The 14,240-nt window shown below is 40.2% G+C and overlaps 1 protein-coding gene across 1 annotated transcript; it reads left to right on the top strand.

The window, feature by feature from the left end:
* The first annotated feature begins 287 nt into the window (after positions 1-287).
* LOC133977347 (probable nuclear hormone receptor HR38) lies at positions 288-6,532 on the top strand. The gene is made up of 7 exons (XM_062415468.1): positions 288-403; positions 2,079-2,911; positions 3,339-3,468; positions 3,735-3,898; positions 4,017-4,219; positions 4,326-4,504; positions 4,589-6,532. The coding sequence occupies exons 2-7, from the start codon at positions 2,081-2,083 to the stop codon at positions 4,849-4,851; spliced, it is 1,770 nt and encodes a 589-aa protein (XP_062271452.1). The 5' UTR covers positions 288-403; positions 2,079-2,080; the 3' UTR covers positions 4,852-6,532.
* Positions 6,533-14,240: the final 7,708 nt, after the last annotated feature.

Raw genomic sequence — 14,240 nt, 5'->3', positions numbered from 1 at the left:
AACTGCACCTATTTTTAGCACTTTCATCCAGTAATAGCCCCACGTGAGCGCCGCTGTTGGATTATATTTAGAACGCACGCTCCCCCGGCTCTTGCGTCAATGGAATCCCGTACGTGCGTCACACGGAAGAACGTCTGCGTCGAACCCGGCGCTGATTGGCCCGCGCTCCGGAACGTTCCACCGCCCTTTCGCCATATTTGGGCATGGGCCCGCCTTCTCCTCGACGCAGCCAAAATAAAAACTGTGTGCAGTCCGTCTGCGCGGATCTGACCCAGTGTGTGTGTGTGTGAGTGTGTTAGAGTGAGTGTGTGTGCCGGTTGCAGCTGGCAGATGTGACATGCAGCTGTTTCATTCGTATGGAATAAACGAAAAGCTTCAAAATCCGGATACTAATACGAACCAGGTGAGTGAAGGTGATGTTTGTCTGCATGTTTTTTGTGTATTATTACTCAGTGTGCCAAATTCATGCCAATATTAGTTGTTTAGGCTTCATAATAACTATTTATGTTATAGTGGGCAATGACTGATAGAACTGCAAAGAAAGGAATTCCATATTTGCAACCTTATACTTAAATTAGTTTGATGGTTTAATGAAAAATAATGTTTAGAAAGGCGTCTTCAGGTAGTAGTCAAAACTATACACGCAGTAACAAGTGGATTAATTACACCTAGCTGAAATTAATGCAGTCTAATACAACACTCTGCAAATAAAACTATGCTTTCATGCTCAGCTTTTGTTGAAAATGTTTCAGACAGGTGTTGGTCCATTAGCCAACATGTGGTAAACAGAAACACACCACAACACCACCACAAACTACTGTCTCTGAGAAGACTATAAAACTGAATCAACACCTCTCTAAAGCAGTGTAAACAGAAACTGAAAAATATAACCTTCATGAAGGTTTGATTTATTGCAGGGATGTTGTATCAGATTGCTTTAGGTTTGAATAGGCGTACCTAATAAACTGACAACTGAGTCTATGTACTATCAAGGAGCAAACTAGTTCTTGTTATGTGATGATTAATTCTGAAAGTTTATTATGTTTTGTGATTAGAGTAAATTTCCCAGAGTAATCTTTAAAGAGACTTATGATATTAATGACACAGCCGATACAACTGTAAAAACTACTTTCCAGTAAAATGTGAAATTTAGGGATTACGTTAGCAGGTTTTCATCTTTATCACTTTACATGTTGTGTGTTTTATGAGTAAATTTACTGTTCCTATATGAGCAAATGTATACAGTACAGTAGGATATATTTATAGGGCATACAACTCCTGTTTCACACCTCAGCAGTGTGCTCTGCCTATAAGTTTAGTAAAATAGTTTGAGATAATCAGGTGTTCTCGTTTTTGTATTGAAAAACCAAATAAAGAGAGGAAGTTAGCGCTTGTGAATACACGCCCATTCACCCAGTCGTACACACATAGACACACACACATGCACACAAACGCACAACCACACACATAAACAGGCTTTGCCACCTTTCCCATTTCAGCTGGCGTTCAGCCCACCCTGAAATACAATCTGCAACACTCCCTGTGAAGGATGGTTGTCCTCCACCTCCTCTAAAGGAGGTTTTCAGAGCATTAACAGCCAGTAACACAATATCTGACAGCAACTGACTGCTCCACCAGCTTCTGCATTCAGAGGACTGATTGGACCCAAAGCTGGAGAAATGGCATGCAGGGGAAATGAGACTGTAACATTCAAAGTGTTAATGTAGGCTACTGTTTTGGGTGGTTACAGAGGGAGGATTACAAAAAATATGGCCTAAATAACTGGCAATATCTGATTTACCTGGACATCTGTACTTTATCTGTACTATTACCACTCAACCACTTATCAGCCCCAAGTTATTGCCAGTGATTTAACTCACTTCTTTTTTGAAATAGTTACCATAAAACTTACACTTGTAGTTGTCAGCTATAGATAAATGACTGTTACAACAGATACATTACATTTATTTTAAAATACTTTTTTTTTTCTTTGCTTATTTAATACCTAATGTTCATGTTACATCTACATACTGGGATTAAGTTTCACCAGAGGTAATTGTTCCTGTTCTCTGTCCTAGCAATGCCCTGTGTACAAACCCAGTATGCATCCCTGCCCCATGACAGCTACTTCAGCTCTGAGTTCTTGAATACTGACCTCAGTGCCAAACTGGTGATGGACATCAGTGGCCAAAATGACCAGCTGTCTACATCTTCATTGCCCAGCATCAACACCTTGGTAGGAAATGGCTACATGGGGGAGTTTGATGCTTATTCCTGCAAGATTACCACCTCTCCTCCAGCCTCTACGGTTTCATTCAGCCATGCTGCGGTAGCTGAGAGCTCTCAGATGCAAAACCAAGCCTTCAAGCTGGATGACCTCCAGGTATATGGCTGTTACCCAGGCTCCTTCGCACTCAGCTGCCTTGATGAAACACTGTCGTCATGTGGCTCTGACTATTATGGCAGCCCAGTGTATGCCGCTGCTTCTCCTCCAACACCAGGCTTTCAGGCCCAGCCTGCACCTATGTGGGATTCCCCTTTTAGCCCCTACACTTCAGCCCCTCCGTCATCTGTGGCTGATAAGGCTGCCATGGCCCAGCAGCTCTCCTTTTTCACCTTCAGTTCCATGCCAGAGCAGCACTCTCCCCTGGGGCAGCATCAGGATGCTCAGCCAGGCCAGGACGACCCTTTCTTCCTGTCTCCTCAGCAGCATGTCTCCTCACTTCCCTGTCCCCCCATGTCCCTGGAGCAAGGGCTTCTGGAGAGCCCGAGGATAGTGGACGGGGTTATGACATCTCCTAAAACCCACAACCCAGGATCCAGTGAGGGCCGCTGTGCGGTTTGTGGCGACAACGCATCTTGCCAGCACTACGGAGTCCGCACCTGTGAGGGCTGCAAAGGTTTCTTCAAGGTAACGAACTGATGAGCATTTTGCAGGTTAATTCTTACTGAGTAGAGCCCGACAAATAAATCGATGATATAACAGTAGATATAGCGCAGATATATTGGTATCATAATTAGATTTCTTTAACTCTCAGTTTCAGCCTCAAAAGTCCAGTATCAGTTGGACTATACCACTGAGTTATTCATATTATATAGGACATTCATATTGAGTATTGGCCAGTAATGCACCAGTGGCTAAAATTGAGTTTTGCAATTCTGTTCTAGAGAGGCCTTATAGAAATGCATGTGCACAACAGGTGAAGCCTTTTGGATATGCCAATAATAAGGGAAATCATTGAAAAGATCATAATTCAATCACATTTCTGTCATTTACAGCGTCACATGTGTATAAGATTATAAACCCATAGTAATTTAATTTTTTCCCTGTTTGACAGCGAACTGTACAGAAAAATGCAAAGTATGTGTGCCTCGCCAATAAAGACTGTCCAGTGGACAAGAGGAGGAGAAACCGATGCCAGTTCTGCCGTTTCCAGAAATGTCTTGCAGTGGGAATGGTCAAAGAAGGTAATACGATGTCAGACTCTCTTAAAGCTTTCAGTGACTAATATATGACGACAGGAAAACAGGGTTTGTAGTGACAAACCAAAGCTAGGAATGACAGACATATACAGTATGTCACCGGAGCCTTACAGTGCCAGCTGCAGAAAAAGGGAAGCTGATATTGATACAACAGTTGTTTTTTGAAGTGTGGGGCTCAGCTACCACGTGAGAGTCACAAACATGTGCTTTAAGTCTACCTCTCCTCTTTTTCTCCTCCCTTCGTGTCTTAGTTGTTCGAACAGACAGCCTCAAAGGGCGCCGAGGCCGTCTGCCCTCCAAACCCAAGACTGTGGTTGAGGCTTCGTCCACGACCCCCAGTGTCAACATCATAACATCTCTTGTCAAGGCACATTTAGACTCAAGCCCAACCATTGAAAAGCTTGACTACTCCAAGGTAAATAGAGTCTCATTTGCACTGATTACATCTGTTACAACAACAAAAGATGTAAAATGAAAGCAACAACAGTGGACAAAATCCTTCCTGTAGCGTTGACCCTTCTCTTCGTCCTCAGTATCAGGAGACAGTGGACAACCCGTCAGAGAAGGAGGATGTCGGTGATATTCAGCAGTTCTACGACCTGCTGACCGGCTCTTTAGATGTGATAAAAACCTGGGCTGAAGCCATCCCAGGATTCACAGACTTCTGCACAGAGGACCAGGAGCTGCTCCTCGAATCTGCTTTCGTTGAGCTCTTCATCCTCCGACTGGCGTACAGGTTGGCTTACTTTATTAGTTAAAACATGCCATGTGAACCACTACTTCATTAGTCTGACGTGCATGTTCTAGTATGTTTACTGTACTCATGGCTTGAAATCATGCAGGTCAAATCCAGAGAAGAGCAAGCTGATCTTCTGTAATGGCGTGGTCCTCCACCGAATGCAGTGTGTTCGCAGTTTTGGTGACTGGATCGACTCCATAATGGATTTCTCCCAGAGCCTTCACCGCATGAAATTAGACATCTCCTTGTTTTCCTGCCTTGCAGCGCTCGTCATTATCACTGGTGAGACCTTGTGTTTGCTGTTTGCACTTGATTTTCATAGTTATTTGTAAGACAGCATCTCATGATAACATCTTTTACACCTAGATCGCCACGGCCTCAAAGAGCCCAAACGTGTCGAGGACTTCCAAAACCACCTCATTACCTGTTTAAGGGAGCACGTGAGTGGAAACAGATCAGAAACAAGCCGGATCCAGCCCAGCTATCTTTCTCGTCTTCTGGGTAAACTCCCTGAACTGAGGACTCTCTGTACACAGGGTCTACAGCGCATCTTTTACCTAAAACTGGAGGACCTGGTTCCCCCTCCACCGATTGTAGAGAAAATCTTCATGGATACCCTCCCATTCTGAAAAGAAATGAACACAAATGCGTTATTGTACAAATGATTTACACAAAGGAGGTGGAGAGCACCTAACATGAGGTTTTATTGTTGAACTTGTCTGCCTCACCTCCTCCTTCTATCACATGACCTGCGTGCTGACAAATGTCTGACTGTTCTAAAGACCAGCTGACCATTATTTTTGTAACATTAAGTTTAAAAATGGATTATGGTACCTGAATGGAATAAGACACCATAAAGATAATTTCAGCTCATTGAAACTTGTCATCGATGGAGCTGAAGTGGTATTAACAGTTCAGGATATAGTTTATATATATTTTTGTGTGCATTTGTAAAATGAAAATTGTAAAAATGTATTGCTGTGCTAGATGTGTGAATGTTGTCCTGCTATGCAACTGAAAAGACACAGAAAGTTGGCTTGATGCGATGCAGTGTTACATACTCAGCTAAAATGAAAGAAACACACTAATCTCTTTAAAAAGCACGTTTTAAAAATTGCTTTTTGATCCCACTAAGAAGCTGAGATGGTGGAATATTTAGCACACAGTGACAGACGGCTTCATGTGTTCTGTTTATTCAAAAGAACTGTGGAGTCATACTTTTCAAAAAGGGAAATATTTACTGATTTCTTTATATCACAAAATGATAGTTTTAGTCCTAATCCTGTGGAAGGTCTTGGACCAAATTTTACTCTTGATTTTGATACTACCAGCTACAACCTTATTGCCTTAAGCTAAACAAAATGTTCTGCCATAACTCTTGTGCTGCCACTTGCAACACCTTGTAAAGGTTAATGCTGGCAGTGTTCCTGTTGACGTAACTTCTAAGAACAAAAAGAGACTTGCTCAGTGAAAAGTGAAAAGAAATGAAAGTGCCTTTTGTGAAACCGTAATCCTTAAACCATACAAAGTGACACTAAGTGAATTTTCATTCCAAATCACCTACAGTGAGCCCAATTTCTTACTGACATGAGAAAAAAAATCAAATTCATGGTCACTGTGATTTCATGTCTGTGCCAGCTTTTGATATGAAGTGCCTGAGGCATACGAGTGTCAGTACAGTTTGATAATGAGCATACAATACTTGGACGCACACTTCATACAGCTCAACTGAAAGGGCATTGAGTGATGACAGGTGGTTTAGGACCTACAATGTTCACATGTTCCTGAGGCAGGGAAATTCATAACAGCAGTAGAGCTGTCCAGTCAAATTAAGTCAAAGCACATTTCACAGTCTCCTTGTATCGACAATTAGATGCTAAAGTCTAAACCCTCTTTATGATTTGCATGGAAAATCTCAAAATGCTTGAAAAGTCACATGCATAAGCAGACATTTCATGTTTGATATGCACTGATTTCCTGCCTTGGGTTGTTACATATTCAAATATCCTTCATGTGTTTTGATGCTACGTGTTTGTAAAAGTGTCTGCTACTGTCTTCCACATTCTTCTGAACTGTGCAGTTTTTTTAATATGTTTTTTTCTCTCTTTTTTGTATTTTCATGTCAATATGATCTTAAGAAATCACAGTGGGATGTGATGACAAGATGAGCAGCTAAGGGCACCTCAAACAGTGTTCCAACCATACATGTTTTGTCTGGGACGTCAGTGTGGACGTTGAACATAATGCCAGGGCTTTCGTAACATGGTACAGAAGTATTCAGACAGAGAATATTTGATAATAAATCTTTGGAGAATACACCACCGTCTGCTTTCATTTACATGTTAGGAAATGGAGTGTATATTTTCTGTTGGTTATGTGGACTCGTCAGGAATTTCGTTTCTTTCTGTTTCACTCTTGCTTTGCTGTTATTACTGTTTGAAATTAATATCAAATAATGTGAGAAAAATACAAATATTTTGTATTGTACATTTGAAGGAATCGACTTGCAAAAATGTTTAAACAACAGTTAAAAGCTGCTGTGGCTCAGGAGGTAGCGCTTGTCAACTCCTTTGAGGATTGATCGTTTGACTCTCAGCTCCTCCAGTCAACATGTTTAAGTGTCCTTGGACAAGATACTAAACCCCAAAATGCTGCGCCAGCACCCTGCATGGTAGCTTGCCACCAATGGTGTGTGAATGGGTGAATGTGGCTTGTAGTGTAAAGTGCTTTGAGCACCTTTCTAGAAGACTAGAAAGGTGCTATATAAGTACAGTCCATTTAGCAAATGTCTGGAGATTATATTTTTTGTAATTCCTAGAGTAGCTGGCCACCTTGTCTTGGACACTTCATTTTTAGTAATCGTTACACAAACAGGAGGAAATAGTGAATTTGTTGGGAACTATTTTAATTGGTGGATTTATTGTACTAGTGAGGCTGCAGGCCAGTGGCTTTAATTGGCTCTTATGATCTCAATGTTGGTCAGTCAGTCGGTTGGTAGGTCCAGGCTAAAATATCTCAATGACTATTTCCTGTAATGCCGTGACATTTGATACAGACACTCACAATGAAAGGTAATAACTTGGCGATCCCCTGACGTTCCATGTTTTTAGCTCAAGGCAGCCTCACAGAACCTGTTATAGAAGCGTGTGGAATCAATGTTTTGTTGTTTTCGGATTTCTTTAGAAATATAGAATATTACTGGACCTTTAAGAGAAATCTAGAAAATGTTGCCCAGGCAACTGATGCAGTGCAAGACACAAAGGTTAAACCTTATTTACAGCACATATTGTGCTGCAGCTTGTTACATATTAATGCTGTGATAAAAAGTGATGAAAAGTAGTTCATCAAGTCAATTTTATTTGTATAGCCCAATATCACAAATCTCAAATTTCCCTTACAGTCTGCACAGTAAGGAAAAAGTCCCTATGGGAGATGGGAATGGGGGTGGAAGAAACCTCAGGAAGAGCAACCAAGAAGTGATTCCTCTCCCAGGATGGCTTTACATGCAATAGATGTTGTGGGTACAGAATAGATGACAAATTACAGAATACAGCATTGAACAGGACAACAAAAGTCCTTCATCTCCTTTTCACTGAGTCTGTTTTGTTTTGTCACAGATGGTGTTAATGATGGCGACACCCCTGACCAAAGGAAGACGACACCATGCCACTCTCAGCCACAGCAGACTGCAGCAGCGACTGCATTCAGCCACTCGACACCTGATCCTACTGTACACCACGTTCCGGTCATCTGGATTTTGGTGTTGGCAGACGTAGTGGAAAAAAGGGACAAGGGTAGAAAAGAGGAGGAGGCAACACGAAAGCTAGCTTGCATTGAGATGTTCATTATGTTATGAAATGGCAAGCGTGCCGCCCAAGTCAGATGTAATGTGAACAGCAGACAAGTACTGTTTCATAACTTATGACTCTCATTGTGATTTTCAGTCTTTATAGTCAGATGCCTATGACAGGTCCGACCCTGTACCCTTTCACACTGCCCCAACCCAAACTCAAAATACATCTCCCCCTGTCAATATGTCAGTGTTTGATCTGGCGGTGTTTCCTGGCACCTTCTTCTTCCAAAAGTGGAAAGGTACCATCTGGAGCTGCCATTGGCCCCTTAACATTTGACCTCTGCCATGACACGCAACACTCTGCTTTCAGGAACAAACTGTAGCCTTACACCCCGAACACGATACATCATGTTCTGACCAGTAATTTGTGACTCATTAGTCATTATGATTTGTGGCACAAACATGCTGGTCGGTGTTGCTTGTCTGCATTTTGTTCAAGAAAAGAACATGTAGTACAGTGTGAATATTATTAGAAAGCAATATTATTAAAGTACAGCAAAACAAATTCATTCTCTCATAAAGTGTTTCAAGTACATTTACTTGAGTACAATTTTTAGGACTTTTCTACTTCACTCCCATTGAGAGGCACATTTTGTTGTTTTTTCTCCACTGTTTTTGCATCATCACATTTTGCACAAAAACAGTGATGAGCTTTCTAAAATAAGATGCATCTATAGATCAAATTCAAGATTCGAGATTCGCTTTATTGTTGTACATTGGAGGAAATTTGAATCAGGCTTCCATCCACATCTCCAAGAACATAAAAATAAAACGTACAGTACTAAAGACATAGAAAACATACAATGATGTTAAATAGATACAAAACCTATATCATAGAAAAAAGTACAGAAAGATGCTATAACTGAAAATAGTCAATCATCAATAGTTAAGTTTAAAAAATTGTGTTGGTTTAATTTCATCTGCCACCAATCACATTTTTTAAAAATTGAATTAAGGCTAAAAGTGTTTTTAAACCTGCTCAATCGACATTTTGGTACTCTAAACTTCCTTCCTGATGGCAGTAGCTGGGACCCCGAGATTCAGAACAGCCTGATCGTAAGTAGACTGTGGGATGGATGCTGTCTTACTATTATTATTTTCAGTGCACTCTGCGTGAGTCAGGCTAGTTTGGACTAAACCAAGCTGTGATGCTATATCTAATTTGACTGTCAAAGACATGATAAAAGACTGCCATACATTTCTGATCAACACCATGAACTCTGAGTCGCTGCAAGAAGTGAAGACGTTTTTCTGAAGTCTGCTACAAAGACTGTTACCATGTGTGCTCCAGGTCAGCAAGCTGTCAATACAAACACCAAGGTAAAGACTGGGCCATGGTCACCCACTCCTCTAGGGTCAAATGCCATCTCCATGTCTTTTTGACAGTCATGATCAGGTGGTTATTGTCACACCATGCTACAAGGCTTAGTGTTTCTAAATAATACCAATAATGTCGCTGTCTGTCGTCATTTCAATCAGGAGAGACGTTAATGAAGCAAAAATAATTCTTTATTATACACATGATAATGATTGATTAAGTGTTGACAAAAGTCTTTGGTACTCAGACTCTATAGGGATATTTTGAATTGAGGGACATCAGCCCTGAGCAGCAGGAAAATAAATCCCCCATAGAGTCTAGACACTGGTGGTGGTAGCTGATGACTGCTGAGACTGATCAGGCTGATGAGGTTTATGAAATGAAGCACTGATGCATCTGCAAAGACTGGGCGGTGATGGCACCATAAAAGCACTAAAGCAGAAAGGGAGAAAAAACATATTTAAGAAGATGGCTGCAATATGGTAGGCTGACAATAAAGGTGTGTCTTCGTGTGATTGGTTAGGTGTGAACAGCTGATGTCTTAATTGACGATGGTAATGACAGCCTGGAAATTATGAGTGAACAAGCATTAAGGATGGGTATGACAGATGGTTTAGAAAAAAAATCTACAGACCTTAACACGCAAAAGATCTGTTCAATGAGCCTGACTGAACTTTCAGTAAAGCTCCATTGAACCTAACATGACAGTATTATTTAAGAATGTAACGAGTTTTTAGGGTTACTGCTTCTAAACTCATTAATGTATAGAATAGAATAGAATAGAATAGAATGTCTTTGGCTCACCAATAACAGACACACAGTGTACAGAAATTACATAAGATCCACAGAATCCATAAACTTCATACAATCATTCTTAAAATACAGAAACACATACATACATAAAAATATGTGAAGTATAAAGCTAGTGCAAATCAGTTCCTGAGTGCATATTGATCACTTGGAAGTGTTTCAAATATGAATTGCACTTGGGATAAAAGACTTCTTATAAATATTCCTGGTTACCAAAGGAACTCTGTAGCGCCTCCCAGAGCTCAAAAGCTCAAATTGGCCAGAGAGAGGATGACAGCTGTCAGCGACAATGCTCCTCGCTTTCTTCCTCGTCCTCTCAGTGAACATTTGGTTCAAAGAGGTTTGAGGTGAACTGACTATTTTACTGGCAAAGACTATTATCTTAGAGAGTTTGTTCTTAGATTGGCAGCTCAGGTGAAAGAACACACCCTTTTATATTCAGGGTACTGAAAGAATACCATGTACTCTGACCTGTTGTTTATGGTTGGTCAAAAACGAGTGGTACCATCGAATAATGAGATTTAGGACATTCGGCTCATCCAACTAACTAATAAAGGGAGCTGTACAGTATTAAACGCTGAACAAAAATCTACAAATGAAAGACAAACATAAGAAGCAAAATCTTTTAAGTGCTTGGAAATAAAATGCACCAAGGCTGAGACAGTCTCATCCACACAACTCTATTACACCTGTAAGTAAACTGAAAAGGATCTTCTGAACAGTTGACTTGACTTTTAGTTTCAGGTTGATGATTTTCTCAAAACATTTCATAACTACAGGAGTCAAAGCAACTGTTCCATAGTCATAGTCTTACAGTATGCTTTTTAAGAATATTGGAAATATTCAGATGGAAGGAACACTATGTAAGTCCAAAGATTCCTGATTAGATGGAACACTAGGCCTCTGCCATCTCTTTGCTGCATGATTTCAGCAGGAAACCAGAGATGCCATCCAGGCCAGAGGCATTGCTGCAACAGGTGCATGAGGGCAGTCTCTGTAGTACATGCTGGTTGATGATGATTCTTGTACAGTCATATACATGTAGAGCACAAGAAATGAGCTGTTATGAACCTTGCATAAAAGCCATTTAATTAATTGGCCGCCACATCCTTGTTTAAAACACTTTTTAGTTGGGACCATGTTCGCCTCAGTTTTTTGGAGTTGACTAAAGAGCAGTGAGTGTCAAATTTCTCCTTCTCTTTCCTCCAGGCAAATACCCAATATGATAAAGAAGTACAATTTAGCTCCACATTGACTGACTACAACATTAAATGCTGCTTACACATGCATTAGCAAAAATAATTCAGTAAACTATTATACTGCATAATTAGTATACAACAGACAAAGGGGCTTTTTATGCATAATGACTACTTTAACTGGATACTAACAGTATATTTTTCTGTTATTACTTATATACTTATTCTCAGGTAATATTTTGAATTCAGGATTTGTTATGGAGTATTTTAAGTTGCTACTTATACTTCAATAAAAGAATGAGTACTCCTTCCTCCACTGTTTATAGTGTGTTGCTGAAAACAGATGGGGATAAATAAATGAAGCACATACAGGAACCCTTGTGTGAGTGTCTGTGTGTGTGTGTGTGTGTGTGTGTGTGTATTGTTGGAGAGGATATTGTTCTAGACAGAGGAAAGTTAATAGGTTTGTTTGTTTGTTCGCATTTGTCTGTTATTGAGAGAATGAGATGAGCTGTAAATAACTTTGTGAAGTTGTTTTGTGGGGGCTTCCTGCTCCTATATACCTTGTTATGCACACACACACACCTACACATAGGTGCATAGACATTCATCTTTTTTTTTTTTTTTTACAGAGCATCTCAACACAGTGTTAAATCCCTCTATATGCTTCAGATTAAGAAAAAACTAAAGGTGTCTAAAGGAAGCTGTTATGATCATTTCAGGTAGAAATAATGATGTGATGAACACAGTGTATCCAAACACATTCATTTGTACCTGCACTGTGTATCTGTGAAACAGTCTTAGTGTGTGTGGGTGTGTTGTTGAGTGTGGAAAACCCTCTGTGAGTGTATTTATAGCAGGCCATTGTTGAGCCCATAGAAACCTCTGTAATTGGATCTGGTCTCCCTCGCTAGGAGAATCTGGTGATAAATGAGTTGGCAGACGTCACTGCCATCCCTGTGATAACTGTATGCCCCACATCACTGTCTTAAGCTCTTTTAAGTCCTTGCAGGATTAAATTTATAAGTGAATTATCATTCTTAAGTGTGTGAGAGGAAGGGATGCTAAGAACTTATTTGCACCGTGCGGACATTTAATGTCCAATGGACATTTAGTCGTTGTTGTGTCCTTGGGTAGAAACTCAACTGATTGGCTGCTCAGGGCTGCACTTGAAACACTGATGTGACATCTTGCTACAGCTGATAACCTTCAAATTATGATAATAGTCTTTTGAAAGAAAGACGTAAGACAAACCGTAAAGTCTGTAATTTAGCTCTTAGTCTAAAATGTTTGAACTACCCCAAAAAAGAGAAAAAAGCTGTATTATGTTATATTTTATGCATAAAAGTGCAAAGTGTCTCTATTTCATACAAAAAACATTGCATGAATCATTCTCAGAAGCAGCACTTCTTTTGCGTCTATTTGTGCTTATCAATCATAAAAAAGTAAACACTGTAATAAAAAGAGCCCTCAAAATGTACTATATAGTCTTAATTAGAGCATGTTTGATATATTCACATTATGTGTGTTGAATTATGATGAACATCACTTCTGCTAACCTGTTAGATATACAAAAATGTGTGTAGAGCAAGACAGAAAAGACTGAATTTGTGAATATAAACAGAGAATTGAGGTTAAAGAACGATAAAAGCTTTATTATAATGTGACAGCTTTGAAGAATTGAAGATGCTGTGAAGAGAGAGCCACACTGAACAAAAAAAAGACATCCTGTGTTTCTGTGTGTGTGTCTGTCTCACTATGTTGGAAACTTCTCTCTGCTAGGCCGGAGAACATGAGAATGTTACAATTATAAAACAAGATTGACAGGACGGATAGTGTTGCACTGGCAGATGAGAGTTCCTGGCTGCATGTCTGGAAGTTATTCACAGCAAAGCCGACACACACACGCACATGCACACACTTAGAGAGCCCCAACACAGGGATCAAGTGTAAAGTGATGGCGGTAGAGGAGGGGGGTTGGTGGACAGGGTTTGTGTGTGTGTGTGTGTGGTGGGAGGGGTTCAAGGTCAGAGAAAACACATGGTGCAAACCAGCAAACACACTAGCGAAGGCGGTTTGTCAAAGGGAAAACAGACATACAAATAACTGCATTCATCAAAAATTAACCCACTTGGCTAAAAATACACATGACGCACATCTTTAACTGATAATGTTTATTGTATTTCCACCGGATTTGTAACCATTATAGGAAATAAAGTTCTTTGAACATGTGCAACATCTTAAGGGAGCTTTCGAAGTGATAAAGCATCACACGTCCTTGGAAACATGAGGAGCTTTTAAAAATAGGAATTAGCTTTCACACAGTGCAGAGAAAGAGTATGAGTAGAGTTTTGGTGAACGATTTGTTTTTGTATTTAAGGTCCCTCCTGAGGGGCCCACTCTGTTCTGATTGGTCAGCTCTCGGATGCTACCTCTCAGCAGACATCTGCGAGATGCAGAGGCTACGTCTATGAACAATCAAACAAACTATAGTATTAGGATTTCACTACGTTTTCTTATGAAATGTAAACTTTTCCAATATATCCATACATGTTCGAGCCAAAATCTTTTCAGAAATATGTGAGTGCAAAACGCAAACGACGCAAGATCAAATAAACAACCAAAGCTATGGAACTGACACCCGTTTATGGGCACACATGATACGCTGACCTCAGCTCTTCCGAAAGTAGAAAAACCATCAAAACAAAGTGTTCAGAGCAGGTTGAAGATTTGCAGGGATCATTACGTTAACCTCAGTTTTTTCCCCCCCACTATGTGTAACACAGATATCTGTAATCATAACAGTATTTAAATAACAGAAAGCCAGAAAAAAAGCTTTTT

Source organism: Scomber scombrus, chromosome 3, assembly GCF_963691925.1.
Source record: "Scomber scombrus chromosome 3, fScoSco1.1, whole genome shotgun sequence".
Taxonomy (NCBI): Eukaryota; Metazoa; Chordata; class Actinopteri; order Scombriformes; family Scombridae; genus Scomber; species Scomber scombrus.
Note: the sequence above shows the minus strand (reverse complement) of the source record. Positions and strands in the feature narration are given on the sequence as shown.

What these genes read in the sequence shown, in the direction of transcription:
- LOC133977347 (XM_062415468.1), top strand. Translation starts at nt 2,081, where the DNA reads ATGCCCTGTGTACAAACCCAGTATGCATCCCTGCCCCATGACAGCTAC. An exon ending in AAAAGCTTGACTACTCCAAG is followed by an intron (nt 3,899 to 4,016) that starts GTAAATAGAGTC and finishes CTTCGTCCTCAG; the next exon opens with TATCAGGAGACAGTGGACAA. An exon ending in ATCCTCCGACTGGCGTACAG is followed by an intron (nt 4,220 to 4,325) that starts GTTGGCTTACTT and finishes GAAATCATGCAG; the next exon opens with GTCAAATCCAGAGAAGAGCA.